The following is a 22,052-nucleotide window of genomic DNA, read 5'->3' as shown; positions in this document are numbered from 1 at the left end:
TTGCTAGAGATTTGACACGTAATTATGAACTTTTCTAATTACGATGGGATGTTAGAGGTAAACACGGTTTTACTATGATACAAAAATGCATGGCTGCTCTTGGACAATTAGCGTACGACATCGCCACAGACACATCAGATGAGTATCTGAAATTTTCTGAAAGGACGGGTTGAGAGTGTACATATCTATTTTGTATGTTATAGAGCTTTATCGTGACATATACTTGCGACATCCGACTAAAAGCGATGTTTAACAGTTGTATGCCGCACATCAGGCTAAACATGGTTTTCCATGGATGCTTGGTACCATTGATTGTACACATTAAGAGTGGACAAATTGTCCCAACGTGTGGCGATGTCAGTTCACGCGAGGTGATCATGTGGTGCCGTCTGTTATTTTGGAGGTGGTTATTTCAAATGACTTATGGTTTTGGCATGCATTCTTTGGTATGGCGAGGTCAAACAATGACCTGAATGTGCTCCAAGCGTCTTCGATATTTGACGATATTTTACAGGGTAAAGCACCAGAAATGCCATATGTTGTCAATGGAAATGAATATAAATGTAAGTATTACCTAGGTGATGGGATATATCCAGAATACGCTATATTTGTCAAGTCATACACATTTCCGGCCGATGATAAACGAAAAATGTTCAAGTTAGCACAAGAATCTGCAAGAAAGGATGTAGAACGGGCGTTTGGAGTCTTCAAACAAAAGTGACACATAATTAAATATCAGACACAAACATGAGACAGAGAAAAATTGACGACGGTGTTCACTGCTTGTGTTATTTTACATAACATGGTAATAAAAGAAGATGGTCAAACTATTTGTCCATATACCACAAACGATATACTTAATCCACCTGCAGTAATATAAGTTGGCAGCTCGACATAATTCTCAAGGGTTTTGGAAATACAAAACTGTAAAACACATCACAATCTACGACATGATTTGACCGAATACATATGAGAAAGACAATTTCAAGGGCAAATTGACGGTGAAGACGGGGAGGAAGATGATGGTGCCGACGAGGAGGATGAGGACAGTGACGTCGAGGAGGATGACGATGGTGACGACGAGGCGATTGATGCCGATGACAACAACGAAGACGATTAGAATTTTTCTATGTTTTTTATGTTTTTTAATTTTTATTTTCTTTAGACAATGTGATGTTTAATTTTAGTAATTTAGGTTTTAAATTTCTATATTTTTAATTAATGAAATGTTGTTTGATTTTTTTATGTTTTCAAAAAATTAATTTATGTTATAAATTATGTTTTTTTATTTAATATAATGTTAAACAAATAAAAAAAATTATGAAGTGGTAACAATTTTCAATATTTAATGGGTTGGTGGTGAAGATGAGATGACACAATGTGTAAACATTTTTTAGGTTGGGTGGTGTGACCACTCCCCAAAGTTGCATGACTTGTGGTTGTCATGTGGAGAGGTAAAACATGTGTCCTTCAAACAGAGTTTGCGGTGTAAATTTAGAACAAAGTGGCGAATTAGTGTGAAATTTCATTGCCTCGTGTTGCTTCTATTCGAGAAGGGTCTTTTAATTTGAGTTAATACTACAAATTTCTGTAGTCGTATGCTTGACAAGATCTTACCTTGAAGTGGCATGCTTGACAACGTTTCGACTGACGTGGAATTAATTAATTACTGGAAGGTAGGGGTGGTTTTTTATACACATAATTAGTTTATAATCCGTAGGAACTACGGTTATAAAATTAATTAAACTTTTATATTAAAAACTCAAAATAATTAATCAATTAATTTAAATAAATTATTAATTAAGATATATTTTTATTAGTTATATGAAATTATAATCGTTGATTCAAATAAATATGTAAAATTAAATTTTAATATATATTAGACATTTGTTATTTGTGAATTAATGAAAACAATAATATAAAATTTAAAATTTATTGTTGAAAATAAATATATTGACAAATAGTATCATATTAATGAGGATGTCTAATAAATTTAAAATTGAAACTAATAGATTGACAAGTGGCAACATATTTATTAAAATGTCTAATATGATTACACATTGCAAAAAAAACTATTGGAGATTAAAAGTAACACCATTTTATTTGATAGTATTTTATTAGTATAGGAATATTAAAGAACACCACTTTATTTGATGGTATGCCTTGGTTTTTGTTTTCTTGGCTAGCGAAAAAAAAATTCTAGATTCCGTTTTAACTGGTTTAGTTGGTCGAGAAAACGCAATTATTTACATTTTTTTATATTACTCTAGCCCATTCCTGCTTTTTTAATCCGATATTTAACCGTTCAAGAGAAAATAATAATACCAATTTATGAATTTTATGAAACTGCCATTATTTTCTAACTTACCGTATTACTAATCTTTCTAATAATAAGATTATAAAGTCGAATAATATTTCAATATTTTGTTTCTTTATCTTCATTCTATTTCTCGGAATTATATATAGAATTAAACGAATACTCGTGCGTTGCGTTGGATTAATATAATGTAATGGAAAAAAACATTAGCAAATGGAATATGAACCTACAGTTTTTGGAGAAAATTTAAATACAAATTAATATATAAATCATCATAATAATATACATTATGTATTAATAAGAAAGTCACAAAACGTTAACAAAATATGATAAACATATTTTTGAAATCAATTATACATCTAGTTTCAATATATTTTTAGTGTTTGCTACTAATATTAAACTTAGTAACTATGTTTACAATGTAAATAAATAATCAATTAGTTGGAAGTTGAAATTTTCTAAAGCAGAGCTTCATATTTGCAAATCTATTTTTTCTATATGGCATTCTATACATCCTATAAAATTAGCAAATAAACTTACATGTAAAGAAATAACCAATTAGTTGGAAGTTGAAAATTCTCAAAATAGATTTCCATATTCTCATTTTTATAGCACTTTTCACATCCTACAAAACTCATTTACCACAGTGGAAACATATGATTGTTTTATATAAGCAAAACTTACTTATATAAGTTAAAAAGGTATTAGATGGAAGGAAAATAAAAAACCATTAGTTATTACTAATTAATAATCATAAGTTAAAACTTTTAAATTGTAAATACTAAATATATAAAAATTAGAAATTTTTTTAGTTGCAATGAGAGTTTGAAATGAATGTAATGCTTATAAGGCTATGATGAGTGGTAGCATGTCTAGCACATAGCATGTCTAGCACATGCTAAATACATTGCCACATCATAATTTTACCTTTCACATAAGCTTTTATCTTAAACACATATACACTTGGGTTTTAAGAGGAAAAAAAACCAATCAAAAGGCTTGATTTTTTTCAAAAAAGAAAAAACAAAACAAAAAAAAAAACCAATCATAGCCCTTCTTCACTTTTGATTTTTCTCTTTCCTTTCGTTAAGCTCCTAGCGAGCATGGAAGTAGCGAGAAGCTTAACACCTTGAAACGAGTGGTGGCGAGTTTCATGGCGAGGGAGTTGGTGAGCCACTACCTTTAGCCTAAATATCTCTATTATTATTATTATTATTATTATTATTATTATATATATATATATATATATATATATATATATATATATATATATATATATATATATATATATATAGAGAGAGAGAGAGAGAGAGAGAGAAAATTTTTGCATGTACCCTTAGTCCCTTTGGTCATAAGGTATTTTCAAAATACTAATTACGTCTTAAAAGAACATAGAATTAACATTTTACATAAATTTCGTGAGTTAAAAAACTGCAATACCTAAAAAGGTAAAGATCAACTAATCTGAAAAAAAAAAATTAGAAAAAACCAAAAAATTCAACAATTTTTTTTATCGTAATCTTTATCCATTCCACCTACTCAATGTGGCCACAAGAATTCGGTATGTCTATTTGTCACTATGGTCGTAAGGATATTTTCAAAGCCTCAAATTCGTGCATAAGATGATAAGAACATTATAAAAATTACCCTAAAAGAGATAAAAGTCAACTAAATTGGTTTTGGTGACCGATGTTGTGTGCTGACTTTCTTGAAGGGCGTTTTGCCTATTGTCAAGTGGATTGCCGGTTTGCCACTTCCCCCACTAACCAAACTCCAAATCCAAATGTACACATAAAAAAATCCAAGGGCATTTTCGGAATTTTATGATGCAAAAAGAGAAATCTTAGTTATATTGATTTTTGAGTGTAAAATCACTTAGGTTTGTGTGCAAATGTGGCCCCAAAAGCTGATGTCTTTTAGGAGCACCTGCAAAGCTGCAATGAAAAGGGCAGTTGACTTGTTGGAGTTTTCAATTTTAATTTTAAGATGTGAAAGCTCAAACGAAGCCAGGAAGAAAAAGTCAAAATCATTGACTGCTTCAGATTCTCTGTACCTAATTTCAGTTTCTTCCTCTTTGGCTTCAAATTACCAAACAATTCTAGATGCAGAAAATGGTTGACCTGCCGGAGAATTCGACCTTTTTTAGTTTAAAAGTAAATCAACTGTTTTTGTAAAAGTCAATATAAAGAAAATTAAAAATTGTTGAATTTTTCGAACAATTGAGTTTGAGATATCTTAATATATGTAGAAAATTGGTTTTGGTATCGAAAAAGCTGAAAATTATTTTAAATAAAAAGCGATTAGTTGGGTTTACTCTTTATTTTATCATATTCATGGTAGAGATGCTAAAATGTTCAAATTTAAATAATCTAAAACCCATCAATTTGAATTATTTTAGCTAACTAGCTATATGAATATCAGATTTTTTCGATTAATAAATGCTAATCTAACAAACATAAAGATCGGAAAAGCATAACAAATGGACTTTTTATTTTTTAAAAATTATCGTTAATTATAAGATTATGATGAACTCTAAATAATCTAAAACCCGTCAATTTGAATGATTTTAGTTAACTAGCTATATAAATATCGGATTTTTACAATTAATAAAATGTTAATGAAGAAAGATAAAGATCTAAAAGCATAACAGATGGATTTTTTATTTTCAAAAAATTATCGTTAATTATCAGATTAAAATCATGAACTCTAGATACAAGTGGATACTCAAAGATCCCAAAATCTTCTTCACTAACAGAGCTTTCAAGCTCTTCATCTACTTCTACAATCAAATTTGAAAAACTAAACAACTCTGTATAATCAAGATCACCATCATCAGCATCCATTTCGTCAATCCGATAACGTCTAACTGTGATCCAATCTTCTTCATCCTCCCAATTGGGCAGACATGACGGAGTCGCTTCAGCCAATTGCCTTATCCTCTCCACCGGAGATTCGCCGGAAAAGTCAACCATCTGGGCGGGTTCCTGTGAAGGTTCCGACACTGATAAAGATTCCCAGAAACTTTGATCCAGAGTACTCGTCGGCGATCTTCTTGTTTCAGGACCTGAATTCATATTACTAACAAATGGGTGTTGCAGAAGTTCTTTAATCGTCCACCTTTCTTTAACGTCTGTCTTCAAGCATTTAGCCAAGAAATCTTTGCCTTCATCCGGCAGCCACTTGGGAAACTCCGGTATGTCACCGGAGAATCCAATTCTGTATAAAGCAGACACTGGATCATTCATCTCCGGCCACGGGTTCGACCCGGTTGCCATTTCAATTACTGAACACCCGAGAGCCCAAACATCAGCTGGGAACCCCTGTTCTTCGCCTCTTGCAACTTCAGGCGCCATGAAAACCGGTGTACCGGAAAGCTGAGAAGTGGTGGCTTCACCGTTTTCCGCCAGTTTAGCACATCCCAAGTCGCCGATTTTGACACCGTCTTTGCACACCAATAAGTTCCGGCATTTGATATCACAATGCACCAAGTTATTGCAGTGAAGATGATCCAATCCAAGTAGAATCTGATGAGTATAAGATCGGATCACAGACTCGTCAAGTGATCCTCCTTGTTTCGTGATAACATCGGAAATCGTTCCATCGACGGCATACTCCATGAACAGATTATACATGGGTTTGTTGTCATCATAATCAACATCAAAACCCATGTACTTGATTATATATTTGGAGCTTAATTGAGAAAGAAAGTGTTGTTCTTTCTGTAAGGACTCAGAGGTAGAAAGCTCGGTGGACTTGACGGCAATAAGGTCTCCGGTGGTGGTGGTGGCAACAGAGACGGTGGCGTAAGATCCCCGGCCGATTACCGGACCTCTTTTCCATTCCATTGTAGAGAGAAAAGTTGAGAATTTGAAGAGTATATTATGTCAGCTCTCAGCTGTGATTTGATGGCATATGAGCAGAGAGATACTTTATATATAAACGCAAACATATGATACGTACTAAGATAGATTTTGTGGTTGTGAGGGTTTTTTATTTTTGGTTATATTCAGCTAGTATTAATTGTAAATTTAAAAAATAGAAAATATTTAATCATTAATTAAATATAGGAAATAATGGATAAAGAAATAATGTCATAGAGTCAAAGGATTTCAAAAAATCTTTTAAATGAACTAATTTGATAGCTATCTACTTGTATATTACACCAAATAAAAACAAAAGATGTGTTCCAATTAACAATTTGGATATAATCTTTGATTGTTATTTTACAGTAATTTGTAAAAACAGTTATATATTCAAATGCTATTTTACAGTAATTTGTAAAAACAAATATACAAGGGAAAATAAAATCAAATGCTATTTTACAGTAATTTGTAAAAACAAATATACAAGGGAAAATAAAAACAATTATACAAGCGATAATGACATAAAAATCGAAGTTATAAATTTTTGTCGGTTTTACTTTTTCGGGATTTTAGGTTAATTAAAATTGGATGCTTTCAAATACAAACTTAAAGTTTTCTATAGCATTTGTCCTTATTATAATAACTCAAAGTAACAATACTTCTCTTTCTGTTTTAATTACCACAAACTTTAGTCTATAATTAAATAATGATTAATGGTTTAAGACCCCCTCATTCGGTTTACATTTAAAATAATTCACTATTTAATAGTATATATTATGATATCGCATCTTTTATGATGGAGAATGATGATGGGAATAAACTAAAAATCAAATATAATAATTAATTACTTATTTAACATGATACAGATGTTAAAACTTAAAAGGAATAAAAGTCCAATTGAATAAATTTGATTGAGAAAAAGTGAATGAAAAACCTTTTTAAATAAAAAAAAATCATTTAATATGTAATTTTTAATTGATACTATCAACGGTGACCACATAGTTATTTAGTTTTCAAAAATTATAATATATTCAAACAATAACAACTTGTTTAAAAAATAAAATTATATATAAGCATTTTTAATAGGAATTTATGCCATAAATCATTATTATTATTATTATTATTATTATTATTATTATTATTATTATTAGAAAAAATTACAAAAATGCTCCCTGTGGTATGTATTTTTTTAGGTTTTGGTCCAAACCATGAGTTTTTTGGGTTGGTGGTCATTTTGAGCTAGTTTGCTTGCAGTTTTAGTCCCTGTCTAAACTAAAATGTTTATTATACCCTTAACAAATTTAGTTTTCATTTTTCATTTACTTTTTAAAATTGTTATTATTAATAAATATAAAAGTAGGTCCACTTATTCACCTCTCTCTCTCTCTCTCTCTCTCTCTCTCTCTTAAAATCTCGACCCTTTATCTCTTCCTAGCCTTCCCGGAAAAACGAAGCCAAAGAGTGGAGACTACCACCTCTGGTGATCTAGAGGCAGCCACCACACCACCTGATAGCCTCCCGTCGGCCACTAAATGCCACCGTAAATCCCACAGCTCCGCCACCTTTTATTGTTGTGCCGGAAAATAAGCAGGAAGAAGCTACACCACCCCCACTACCACCACCTTCTCCCCACCGGAAACAACCATCCCAACCTCACTCGACTGCTGGAGCAACCTCCGACCACTAAACCACCTCCTTTCCCTCCCCCCTCTCATTCTCGTTCGTTACCAACAAAAGTAAAACAGGGCAGCAAGGTCGCCTCTTGATTGCCATGGGAAACAACCTTCCCAACCCCACTTGACTGTCGGAGAAACCTCTACCTACAATCTCAATGCAACCTAGATGAAAGCAATGAAAAACCATCTGATACCCAAACGATACCCACCTAATTTAAGGGGCGTCCACCTCCATAATCTGAAATTAAGCCACATAACTGAGCAAAAGAAAGAAACACATCCATAGATTGAAGTAAAGGCTGTTGACTGGAATACGTAGAACAAACATAAACCAAATACGAATCCTGTAGTATCGTTGTTGATAGGAAGTTGGAAATTGCAGACGGAAACATAGGTTCATCTTTGCCCTTGGTTTAGAGAACACCAACTCTAGTATACCCTAAAACAATCACATAACAATAAACTCCAAATTTCGATCCAACACAAAATCCGGTCATCGGGGATAAAAGAAAATGTTACCTGAAGTCGATTAAGAACGTAAGTGTATTTCCCCCAAAAGCTCCAACCAACGAGATTCAACAGATCAAGAAGAAAGGAACGAAGGCAGAAAGAGAGGCAGTTGTTGGTGACTATCATCGCCGACAATGGTGGGGATAAGGGCTGCTCTAGTAGTTCCTCATTGTTTCTTCTTTCTTAATTCGACAGAAAACACAACAAACAAGGGGTTAGGAGAGAATGACGATCTTTAGGGGTGTTTAGGTGGCGTTGCTCGGCCAGAAAAGGAAGGAAAAGGCAGCTCCGGTGGCCGACAACCTCTTCCTTGGCCGGTGATGAAGAAAAACAGGAAGTTTTGAAGGAATGTATTCTACCCGATGAATGAAGGAATGGCTAGAGAGAGAGAGAGAGAGAGAGAGAGAAAGAGAAAGATGTGGGCCCAAATTAGTTATTTATTTTCTTTTTCTTTTAAATTAAATAGAAAAATATATCAGTAAGGGCATTTTAGTCTTTTCAGTTTTCCGAGGGACCAAAATCACAAACAAACATGGTCAAAAGGACCACCAACCCAAAAAACTCGTGGTTTGGACCAAAACCCCAAAAAAAATGCATACCACAGGGATCATTTTTGCAATTTTGTCTTATTATTAAAGGAGAGTGGCACCTCTATTAGTTATAAATAAAAAACTAAATACAATAACAGAGGCTAAGGATTTTCTACTTATAGAAAAGAAAAGTGTTCATGTCATGACATAGGCCTTAGGGAATAGAACAATCAAACTAACTAAAAACAACTAAAAAATGTTAAATTTCATAACTCCACGACCTTTTATGTAATGAGGATTTATAATAATCAAACTATTATAATATCTTGAGAAAACTGCAAATTTGACTTATGTATTTGTTAAAAAATCGGGTTTTAAGTATATAAAGTTTTAATTTTGCATAGATGATCTTTATGTGCATGTTTTCTTGTGGGTTTGGTATCTGCTTTTAACGTAGTAGTTAGTTGTTTCATATCGTCTCATTTAAGGCTAAATCATTTTGTTTTACTTCTTATATTTCTCCTATTTTATTACAGTCAATACCAAATTAGGTTTCTATTTCTTTTATTTTATTACATCAACACCAGATTAGATCTATATTTCTCATACAAGATCATCAATTTTCCCCATTTTCTCATCTCCATCGTTCTGTATCGTTTTTAGAAGCTTAAGAAATTAGAAACCTAATTTCTTTCCGAAACCGAATATCGTCTTTGAAGGGGTACGAAATTAAAATCCTATTTTCTTTGAGAAGCTCATGATCCTAATTAGAGCCTTGGTTTTCAGATGGCATCCTTTCCAAATCTAATATAATAAGAGAAAATGACAAAAATAGCCAATTATACTAATTGCATTACAAAAATAGCCAAAAAAAATCGGGATTACAAAAATAGCCACCCATTTCGCAGATGAGAAGGCCCCATCTGCGAAATGGGCATCTCATCTGCGAATGTACAAGTGCCTGAAGCACAGTTGTGCTTCAGGCACTTGTACATTCGCAGATGAGAATTTTTTTTTTTTTTTAATATTTTTCGGTATAAATAGGGGTAATTTCGCAGATGGAATAGGTCCCATCTGCGAAATCCTCTGATCCTATCTGCGAAATGATGATTTTTTTTTTTTTTTTTTTTTTTTTTAAGGTTGACTACGAAATGAATTGGTTTGACTACGAAATGGGCTTTGCTATATAAAAATTTTTGTAGAAAAAATATCATTTTGGTTGTTATTTGGTTTGTGAAATACTCTCTATCTCTACAATTTGCTCAAAAAATGATTGAATATTTGGTTTGTCTTGTAACCGGTGGGAGATGGCAAGTTAATGGAACTAATCTGGAATACATATGTCCACATGGAGGTATTTCTGAATTTGCTTTGATATTTTCTGAGTATATTAGTTATAGTGATTTTGTATCTATGGTAAGAAGCAAAATTGGTTTGTTAGACAAATATAGAATTAGTCTTCGTTTCCACCATCCTGAATTAAATTATTATATAGCTATAGTTGAAGACGTGGATGTTAGAATGTTGATAAACGTAATCAAATGTAGTGGAGGAAGGGCTGTGAAAGTGTTTGTGGTGGTTGATGAAGTTGAGGAGGTTAATGGGGGCGGTGAAATTGGAAACGAAGTTGTTGGTAATTTATGCAGTTTTAAAGGGAGCAACGATCCGATAGGTACTTTCAATACTCCTAGTGTACCTCAGTTTCACAGTGTTGCTGAAAATGTTAATGTTAGTTATTCACCTATTCAATATGTGGATCCCGAGAATTACAAGTATGTTGGTGATGATGATGTTGGTACATATCTTAATCATGTTGGTGGTCGTTGTGATGATGTTGCCGAACAAGAAGTTAAACTTATGAATAGGCGTGTGGTAGATAAAACTAAAAAGAAAAAAAATTCAACTCAAAAAAATGAAAAAAATCATGTTTACGGGCATTATGTTGATGTTGGTGATGTATGTTTAGATATAACCGAGCTACAAAGTAATTCCGATAGAGATGAGTTGGGTGATGAAGTTAAAGCTAAGTATCCCGATAACCTTTTTTACGGTATGCCCCCTGTACCAGCATGGCCAGTTGATAATAATGAAGATATCCCAACACAGATGGTAGACATTAATCTTCAAAAGATTCAATGTGAGAGTATATTTAAAAACAAAGAACTTTTAAAGCGGTGTATTGGTAAAAAATGTCTTCGAGAAGGTTTCCAGACGAGGACAAGTAGATCCACCAAATCAAGGTATGAAGCTGTGTGTGTTTCGAAAAATTGTTCTTGGTTACTAAGAGCAAAAGCAATTAAAAATACTGATGGACTTTTCCAAGTGAATAAATTTGTTGATGTACACACATGTTCTTCAACATTGTTGCAACCTAATCATCGACAAGCAAACAAATATGTTTTGGGTGAATATGTTGCTGATGTTTTGGCTGAAGACTATAGTAGAGTTTATCGGGGAAAAGAAATTGTTAATGATATGAATGCTCAATTGAATATCAATATCTCATACCATCAGGCATGGCGTGCGAAACAATATGCATTGTTGTCGTTAAGGGGTACGAAAGAGGATTCTTTTACCAAACTTCCGGCGTATTGTCACAACTTGGCCAAACATAATCCGGGTACTGTCACACATATTAAAACAGATGCTGATGATCGGTTTGAGTTTTTGTACGTCGCACTCGGTTGCTCGGTTAGTATTATCATGTTCTAATTTTTTTTTAATATTTATTTTGGTGTATTTGAATAGATATACAATGTATTGTAGGTACGAGCTTTTGTCAATTTTTGTAAGCCGACCCTAGTAGTAGATGGAGCTCACCTAAAGGGCGAGTTCAAAGGTACCATGCTACTTGCAGTTACTAAGGACGGACAAAATCAAATATTACCGGTTGCATATGGTATATGCAAAAATGAGTGTACTGATTCTTGGACATGGTTTTTTCAAAAACTACGTGATTGCATAGGAAATATGCAGGAGCTTACAATTATATCTGATAGGTCTCCATCTATAGCAACATCCGTTGCCAACATTTTTCCTCACGCTCATCATGGAATATGTGGTGTCCATTTGTATTTCAACATAGTATCTAGATTCGGCAAGAGTAAGACGGTTAAAGGAATTTTTTGGGAGGCGTGTAGGGCGTACACAGTTGATGCTTTTGATGCTGCCATGGATGTTATGAAAAAGACAAAAGAACCAGTATGGGAGTACTTAAAAAGTATAAATCCAGAAACCTGGTCAAGGGCACATTTTAAAGGGAACCGATACAATCTTATGTCGTCCAACAGTGCGGAGTCTATAAATGCATTATCTAGACACGCACGTAAGGTGCCAATACTTATGTTGATTGATTTTTTTCGTGCTACAATGCAACAATGGTGGTTTCAAAGACGTAACTTTGCAGGTATTACGCAAATTTGTAATATTAATGTTTTATTAGTTTCGATGTTATTGATTTTAACTTCTTCATTTTGGCTGTTTTTTTAGCGGAAGCAACAACAACACTTACCCCTTGGGCGGATGAAGTTGTAAAAGAAAACAAGAAAATTTTTACCAAATGGGATGTTCGCATGATCTCAAATACGAAATGCGAGGTCAAAAAGGGGGCACAAAATGTGATTGTTGATTTTCAACATATGACATGTACATGTAGGCATTGGCAACTTGATGGGATACCTTGTGGTCATGTCATAAGATGTTTAACAGTGAACAATTACCAAGACTGCTCGAGGTTTGCATTAAATGCTTACTTTACCGAAACACTGAGGAAAACATATGAGGAATCAGTAAACCCTCTGCCGAAGCCATCCGAATGGGAGATCCCCGATGATTTGATGATTGTTAAGCCACCTATAATGGATAAACGTCAGCCAGGCAGGCCAAGAAACACAGACCGCATTCCATCCCAAGGCGAGGGTCCAATTATAAAAGAGTGTTCTACATGTGGTCACCTAGGACACACGAGAAATAATTGTACTGGAAGGGCGTCTGGTAGCAGAGCAGGTCACATAATTTCTACTGCAGAAATGGCATATAATATTGGTGGTTCAGCGGGTTGCTCACAAACCCATAACGCTGATTTTGATATAAAACAACCTTGAAATTAAGAGTAATGACGAGTTGTTAGCTTATTATGTATTGTAATATTTTTATTAACTCTTACAAGACATTGCTATGCTTTCATATTTTAGTTAAGTTTGTTGATTATAACAATGAATGAAGCCTTTATATTATAAAATATAGTTTGCAGATTTATTTTAACAGTTACAACATGTTATTTAAAAAAAACAACAAACGCTCATTTGGCAACCTAATATGTTTCATGATAATATTACAACAACTTTATAACTAATTTTTAAACTCAGGGAACTGCAACGGGTACTTCTCTTTCTCCATTGTTATATAGTCATCCCTAATTCTCATTTTGTCTTCGAAACGATCCTTTTTTACCATAATGTGTATCAACTGCTCATCCTTCTCAGCAAGCCGTTTTTCAGTCGTTTTGATTGCCTTCTTACTCTTTTTTATCCAATCTTTATGCTCTTTGATTTTGTTTTTATTGAGGTCAATCCATTCTTCAGCTTGTTTGCATTCCGAACCTATATCATTAGCAAGTTGAGTGAGAAGTCGGGATGACTCTTTGTCCTCTTCTTGTTGTGCTTCAGCCTTCTTTAATTCTTCAAAATTTTCATGTGACATATATGACCCGGCTGAAGAGGGTGTAAAAAAAGGGTCTACCGAATCACAGTAGTAACAATCTACTTCGTTGCATGAGCAAATTTCGAATTTGTGTGAGGAACTCATAATAAAATCGATGTTGTATTAAACTGGAGCAATAAGTGGTATTTATACATACTAGACAGTAATGAGAAGTCCAACTTTGAAATGACTAGACAGTAATGACAAGTCACTGTAGTAACCTGCACATCCCAGTGGGTCCCTTTAGTGACAAGAGATAAATGACAGTTTGACATGACAAAACACTGCATAAAGCTGAAATTCGTAGTCCAAATATAACCATTTCGTAGTCAAAGTATTATTTCATAGTCTATTTATTTATATAAATAGATGTTTAAGATCTATAAACCAAACACCCAAATCACCTAAACGAAACGAATTCCCATTATTAGAAATGTCGTCGAATGCAGCAAGTTCTTCGAATGAAGTACCTGGTTCCAATTCTGAAAGGCCATGGACGACAAACGAGGTGTTAGTTCTAACACGGTGCTGGCTAAGTGTTAAGGATGGTGAACCGTTACTTGCTCCCCCGCATTGCCTAATTGGTGATGAATGGAGTCGCATCACATCTTTGTTTAACCATGAGATGGGAGAAGGGCAAAAAAGAGAAAAATCAGATGTTGTTACTAAGTGGACGGATGTAAAGGAGGAAGTGACATGGTTCAATCGAGCATGTAGTTATGCGAAACGTAACAATGTTCGTTGTCGTGACGAAGAAGAGTTCTTGGAAGTTGTTACAGAGTTTTACATCTTTGAGCATGAAGGCAGAGACTTCGAATATGAGGAAGTTTGGAAGGTTGTTAGAGATAAACAGTATTTCAAGTAGACCGCTCTAATTTGTGTTAAGAATAAGCCATGGACTTGTGTTTTACGTTAATGCTTTGATCGTATTATGTCGTTTTTTTCATGTAATTGTTGTGATGTTTTAATGGTTCATGGAATCTTGTTACTAATGTATTCTAATATATTTTGATAACTAATGCAATGGCCATTTATTAACCCAAGTTAATCATACGAGTTTCTCACATAATAAACTAAAATATATTAACTCAACTTAATCATACGAGTTTCTCACATACTAAACTAAAATATATTTTAAACATATGAAACACATACGAATTACATACGAAATACATGAAAATAACCTAGTACTCACATAATAAACTAAAATAGATTTTAAACAAACGAAATACATACGAAATACATAAGAAATACATGAAAATAACCTAGTACATGAAAATAACCTAGTACTGAAATAATAAACTAAAATAGATTTTAAACAAACGAGATATATTTCAAAATATTCCAAGGGGCTTCAAACTGGAATTCCAACCCGTTACTTAATGACTTGTATTCCTCCTTAGCAGCTTCCAAGATGACATCCTCAGTAGCATTTAGACGGGCGTCGTCAATTTTGGTATAAAGATCGTTGAATAATAGAACTTCGGTTTTCATTTCATACCATCTTGCTAAGATGTCTAGTTCGTCACGATCGTTTCTTGTAGCCATTCGGTTTGCAGCATTGAAAATATTTGTTAGACGGCTCCAAAACATTGGATCATTCAACTTGCTTGTCTCGTACACATGAATGTAAGCATGTGTAAGAACCAAGAACTCTTCATTGCTCCATGATATAGAAGTCATTTGGATTGAAACAAAGAGGGTAGAATCTAAAAAACAATATTTGAACAACTATATTGGTTAATTTAATAACGTTTTGCGTGTAACTTAGGGTCAATTTATAGTAGTTTCTACACAAAATCGCAGTTCAAACTTCTAATATGTCTGCAATTCATAGTCAAAATTAACTGACGAATGCAGTGTACTATACTTATAACACAACAGATCACTGTTCGAGTTGACAATTCATCCCCAGTTGAATGACAACACAATACATTGCTGTTTGAGTTGACAACTCATTGCACCAGGAAAGTAAGGAGTCGTTATAAATAGATTTCAATATCCGTTGTAATTGTATTCTATTACTTCCCTCCTTGCAATTATGGACTCACCACATATATGGAGGAACGCAGAGGAGGTCGCTTTGGTTCAAGCTTGGATTACAACTGTAGAGGTGGATTTTCCACCGGGTCCCCCACAAGTTCGTGCTGGATCATTTTGGTCTCGTGTCTGTCATTTGTTTCACCATTTAATGAACCGCACTCAATATCGAAGAAGAAGAGATGTCAAAGCGAAGTTTTTGAATATGAAAATGAAGGTGAAACAATTTCAACGTATTTATAACGAGTTGGATAACGAACATGCAAATACGGATGAAGACATTCTACGGCAGGTGGCTTTGGAACTATACCGCTTTCAATACGATGGTAGCGAGTTTACCCACTTAGATGCATGGAATGTTTTAAAGAATGTCCCTTATTTTTAATATGCATGTTGGTTAAGTTAATTGTTTTTCGTTATTTAAGTTGCTTTTTGTTGTATGTGTCTAGTCGTTACTATTTAATAAACGTCCATTTCTTTTAATGTATGTTGTTCCCTCAATAGCCAATATTTAGAAAGCAATAAAATAAAACCGGGGTACATAAATAACTAACACATAATACGACATAAAAAATAAACTGGGTACATGGATAACTAATACGTAACACAACAGTAAAATAAAAACGGAGTACATAAAAAACTAATACATAATACTACATAAAACATAAATGTGCTACATGAATAACTACTGCATTGAGGGAGGTAACAGGACCACCGTTTCATTTGGTATTTCCCAATGCTCATATGATGGTATACCATTCACCAACTCAGATCCATATGCAACTCGATACACATAATTAGTGAACTTGTATTCAACCATTCTCTGAATGGACTCAGATGTACGGGTTCTTAGACATGCTATAGCGTGGCCACATGGTATACCGCTTTTTTGCCATTTACCACAACTACATACCCTTCGTTCAAGTTGTACGTTGTTGGTGGCAAAAGTGTCATGGACTTCAAATGTATCCCCATACAAACGTTTTGCATTACAATTGTAAGACTTGCTGAGACTTTTTTGAACCTTACTCTCAACGTAAGGGGTCAACCCACCAGACAACCTCCCTGTAAAATTTGATATTTTAATAAAAATAGCAGCACAATAAAAAAAAAACAAAACATAACAATCTCCCTTACCAGCCAGTTCGGCCCGCTCAGCATACTTTGATTTTATCGACGTGGTGGTTAACTCAATTATCGTTGTTATAGGAAACTCACGTGAGGATATAATTTGCAAAATTTCAGGGACGTCAATCGATTTAACATTGTAACGTATTTTTGGGAAAAATGCTCTTGTCCATTTTGAAATCGGTATATCGTCAAGCCAGTAAATTGGACTCATAAGCAAGGTGCAGAAAGGTGGTTGCCTACATGTACTTTGCAACCTTTCGAAACACAAGTAAAAATCATCAACGCTATATGCATTGCATGACTTCCAAAACAACGATTCGACTTCCGTATTGTTATGTCCGATAGACTCACGTATCTTTCGAGCTATATCTTTAGGACAATATCCATGATAGGAATCCGGGTAGGCACTGTCAACACCAAAGTCTATGTTATCACACATGTTGCTTATGAAACCAACCTCTGTGTCCTCACCTAAACAATCTCTTAACCTCATCATGAACCATCTCCATGATTCTTCACACTGTAAGGTTCCCAAACCAAGTGCTAAGAGTAGTGGCTCATGATTTCCATCTAAAGCCACTGCGAAGTACATTGTTGTCAGAAAGCTCCCAAGAAGGGGTAAATAACCTACATATATCAGCGGTATCATGCACCTAAGGAAGGTACGAATCTACATAAAAACGAAGACATATTAGTGTTATGTAAGAACTAATCGACATAGATTACCATGAAATATTGTATAACTCAATAAAAGAAGTATGTTATACCACGCAACCTAAAGCCACAAAACAGAATTGAAAGCGGTTGTTATCGGTTTTCTTAATGGCTGTGAAGGTATTAGGATTTGTTCTTTGAAGGTTATGCAAGAAAATTGGTAGTTGAGAAAAGGTTCTTTGGCTGTGACTACTCATTTTCAATACCGATAATTGTGCTCTACAATGATCACACAAATGGAATTATAAATAGAAGATATTGTATCTCTACTGATCAAAATTCATAGTTTAACCCTTTAAATTCGTAGTTGAACATTTTGAATTCATAGTCAAACCAGTTCATTTCATAGTCAAATTTCACTGACCGACATGACAATACTACAGAATGTACTTGTCTGCATTTCATAGTTGAACTTTTATGAATTCATAGTCAAACCAGTTTATTTCATAGTCAAAAAGAATTGTCCGTAATATGATTTATTCTATAAATGGGTGTCACTCATTATGAAAAAATTTAACTGAGAAAGTAACTCCGATTTAAAAGAATAAGAAGGCTAATGGCATACTGCAATTGTGGAGGAGAACGTATCGTTAGGATTTCGGGTACAGCTAAAAACCCAGGAAGATTGTTCTACGCTTGCCCGTATTTGGTATCATGTTCTTACCGTCATTCAAATTTAAACCCTCGTGTTTACATGACACAAATTTATTTTCTTACTGTGGATATTAAATTTAACAGGGACCAAAATGCGGGTTTATCAGTTGGGTTGATGAAGAGAAGGACCAATCTTCTATGGTAATAGCTAAAGTAGCTAACTCTAATAAGCTCTTTCAATCAGAAAATAAGAAGTTAAAGATAGCGTTGGTTTGTAGTTGGGTGTTGTTCTTGGCAGTTCTTGTTTACAAGTTGTAAGTTTTTCAATATTGTTTTTATGGTTTTGAAGTTGTTTGGTCAATAAATTGTTGTATTTGTAACGTTAAAACAAATGTTGTGGTCGTTCTTATGTTGAATTTATTGATAAGTAATTAGTAGGTCATTAAATTGTTGTAATTGTCGTAACGTTATATTTTTTGTCATCCGTTGAGTAAACTCTAAAGATAAACTAATAATGAAATCCAACATTAATTTGTATATACATTTATATAATCCAACTACAGAGGAGCAAGACTAGACCCCCAAATAATTTTTGCCATCCGGAGACGGAACTCTAAAGCTGCGTTCTTTGGGTCAATAAGAACACGTATTGGTTGACCTGAAACCAATTGCTCCATAAACATACAAAGAAAAACACCGCAATCTCCCAAATGACTACTTTGTTGGGGAACGTTTTCTTCATAAATGAATTGCATATTCAATGGAATCCTTGGGATGTTCCTCCGCGCCCAATACTTAATCTTGTCCAAATAATTTGCCACCCGACGTTCAAATTTGGAAAAGATTCCTTCGGATTGGAATTTTTCATAAGCACCTCTACCAAGACTGTCATAAATATGCACTTCCATTGACGCTAATCGTAGTTCCCCAAATAGCCAATGATTAGGGGATGAATGAATCGGCAATAAGACCTGTATAAGGATCAGAAAATAAAATTATGTTTATTTACATCACAATACAAAAACATCACAATACAAAAACATAACAAAAAAACGATATTATTTTCAATATAAACTATTAAGTTTACCGTATCAACATCCCACCAAGCAACCATGAAGTTAGGGTATGTAGCAATACCAGCCATAAACGCCCTCCAGTCCTGTCCTTCTTCCAAAGCATGAGAAACAAAAAAATTTGGAGGCATTATTGTATGTCGGTCGCTCTCAAACCGTCTCTCCATCAAAAGTCGGTACCAAATGGTTATATGCTGCACACATGATACTTTTGTTATTGACTAAAAAACAATTAACTTTTAAAAGAATTAATTAACAATTTATTTACCGCTGACTCCAACCATCCGTCGTGTGTATGCCCAAACAATGAGCTCCAAAAATCTCTATCTAACACGAAATTAAACAAACGATGCTGCACATCGTATGAATGCAATACATAATTTTGGATGACATCCTCACCGCCTGCTACGTAAGGTTGCAGGCGCAACATGGAGAAGTCATGAGCAACACCAAAAACTGGAGGAGGAACGGGGCATGTTGATTTCGTACCAACCTTCTTTTTTGTTCTTCTTTTTTGTTTCGGTGTCGTGTGCAACTAAAAACAATATTCATATGTTTAAATGTATATCTTTCAGATAATTCACATAAACATAGATAATTCACATAAACATAAAATCATCAGTTTATAAATAAAACGAATACCTCGGTGTAAGGAGTGCATAAAAATTGTGATGGTTTTCGACTCCTAGGTTTATCGGGTGTAACTTCTTTGTCATCATCATCATCATGAAAATAATCTACATTTCCCGTTATTATTAGTTCGTCTTCATCCGGCACATCATCATCAAATTTGTTCCCTGCATTGTCATTCCTCTCCTCTCACTCCTACATTAAAGATAATACTTTATACTTAATAACGAAATACACATAATTTAATAAGCAATAATATCTAAATAAACAAAATATTAATATAATATTAATGTAACTATAATAACCTCTTTAACTTCACTATAATCGTTTACATCAAACACATCATCATCAAATTTGTTCCCCGCATACTGATTACTCTCCTCCAACACCTACATTAAAAATATAACTTTTTACTTAATAACGAAAGACACTTTATTAAAAAGTAATTATTAAAATCGTAAAGGTAACATCTATAACAACCTTGTCGTCTTGAGTATCACCAAAAACATTTTGAGTTGTATTGTTTTTATTCATCACTTCATCTTGCACAACCTATATTTTCAAATATAAAATATGAACACAGGTATTCATATATGTTAATAAAATTTAATAAATAATGTAGCGTGTAACTAACCTGTTCATCATAATTTCTTTGTGACACTGTCGTATCATCAAAAAAAATGTCGTTCCAAAATTGGTCATTATTCACTTCTTCAACAAAAACCTCTGTAGGTTGTCGGTTCATAAACACATGCTGCTCCAGTGCATGTACCCGTTTCAACAACTCGTCTAGCTTGTGTTTCCCACTGCCCCGACCTCTACCATGAGAGCGACCACTGGACGACATACTAGACGAAGATTCGTCTTGTCTCCTAAAATGGTCTCGTACTGGGGATGGAACTGCTTTCCCTTCACCATATACATACTTTTGAAATGACATATAATAAAAAGATGTCATCTCACCATCACCCGGTAACATGTTTTGTCTTGGTGGTAGCCCCTCCTAAAAAATTAAACATATTAAAAATGCATATAAAACTATAATAATCAACTTTATTAATAATAAACGAAATATTTTTAAACCTGCATCTTTGACCAAATCTTGTTCACGTCAACCCATTTCAATTTTTTTGTTCCGCTCCATCTTTTCATCCGAGGCAAGTCTTTATTTTTTCTCAATGCAAATCCACATGCACGAACAGCCGGAATCATCTCATATATCCATATCTACAATTTTGTACAATAACAGTAATAAAAGTTAAAATTAAAATAAAAAAGATAACAATAAAACAATATAAATATAAGAAAATTTTTATACCCTAATTGGAGCCGTAAATCCTGAGACGGAATACTTTAAAGTTTGACCACGCTGAGGAAGTGATAAATAATGATGTATCTTACTCCACGTATCCTCAAGGTCAACATAAGTAAAATCCCATAGATAGCTACCCCAAGCGAAGCTAACAAAACAAAAAAAAAACAAAATTCATTATTATATAAATTATAACTTTAATAAAATAGAACTTTTAACGTAAAGAAAATATACCTATTCCAGAGATCCAAATTCTCAGCCAAAAAAAACCAATCTTGTGGCACCCGATCGTTAACTTCTTTGCCCAAAAAACCTTCACACAAAATGTATATCAAACATACTCTAACTGCATCAAGGTCGTCAAGTGCTAGGAATGTTTGATTTAAAATTAAACTTTTCAGGTCGCCGATTTTCACCGAACTATTAGTATGGTCCGGAAATAGCCGTTCACGCAGTAAACATCTTTTTTTACTGCTTATTAATTTTTCCGACCCTTTTCTCCCAATGTTTTTTGGATACTCCCCAAAATTGAAGCCGGTAATCAAACAAAACTCTTCCGGCCCATAAACCATTTTGGTATTGCGTACTCGAAAATATAAACGTTTTATTCCATCTGGAGATAAAACAGGGTCCGGCCGGATCTGATGAAGGAACATTTTATGAAACAATAAAGCGTCCCCTTGTAAACGAGGGACATCAATAAAATAGCCAAAGACGGTATTTCTGAAAATAGCACGTCGGGCATCATCTAAAACTTCAAAGACTTCCCATATGTTACCGCCAGAGCCTTTTAGGTTCGCAAAGGCTTTCGTATTCATTAAACTAAAATCATGCTGCAAAAAAAAAACACAAAAACAAATTAGATAACTAAAAAATATACTTTTTTTTAAATATATTACGAACTGCAAATACTTTCTTAATTACTAATATATATATTTCCGATAAAAAACAATAACATACA

General features: G+C 33.8%; 1 protein-coding gene and 1 pseudogene across 1 annotated transcript; both read right to left on the bottom strand.

The window, feature by feature from the left end:
• Nucleotides 1–4,920: 4,920 nt before the first annotated feature.
• LOC145076232 (mitogen-activated protein kinase kinase kinase 18 pseudogene) lies at nt 4,921–6,254 on the bottom strand (annotated as a pseudogene).
• Nucleotides 6,255–18,523: 12,269 nt separating this feature from the next.
• Nucleotides 18,524–21,681, bottom strand: LOC145076231 (uncharacterized). The gene is made up of 8 exons (XM_079022181.1): nt 21,326–21,681; nt 21,098–21,239; nt 20,863–21,006; nt 20,332–20,782; nt 19,792–19,967; nt 19,418–19,684; nt 19,164–19,343; nt 18,524–19,047 (listed from the first exon to the last, which is right to left on the bottom strand). Exons 1-8 carry the CDS (start codon nt 21,661–21,663, stop codon nt 18,634–18,636), a joined length of 2,112 nt encoding a protein of 703 aa, XP_078878307.1. The 5' UTR covers nt 21,664–21,681; the 3' UTR covers nt 18,524–18,633.
• Between the last annotated feature and the right edge of the window lie 371 nt (nt 21,682–22,052).

Source organism: Lactuca serriola, chromosome 9, assembly GCF_051521515.1.
Source record: "Lactuca serriola cultivar US96UC23 chromosome 9, Lser_US96UC23_V15, whole genome shotgun sequence".
Lineage (NCBI taxonomy): Eukaryota > Viridiplantae > Streptophyta > Magnoliopsida > Asterales > Asteraceae > Lactuca > Lactuca serriola.
This window is presented reverse-complemented; position numbering and strand designations above follow the sequence as displayed.

Bases quoted from the DNA above. Each gene is read 5' to 3' on its own strand.
- LOC145076231 (XM_079022181.1), bottom strand. From the start codon at position 21,663: ATGGTTTATGGGCCGGAAGAGTTTTGTTTGATTACCGGCTTCAATTTT. The intron at 21,240-21,325 runs GTATATTTTCTT...TTGTTTTGTTAG, and splicing joins AATTTGGATCTCTGGAATAG to CTTCGCTTGGGGTAGCTATC. The intron at 20,783-20,862 runs GTTTAAAAATAT...TTAATTTTTTAG, and splicing joins AGATTTGGTCAAAGATGCAG to GAGGGGCTACCACCAAGACA.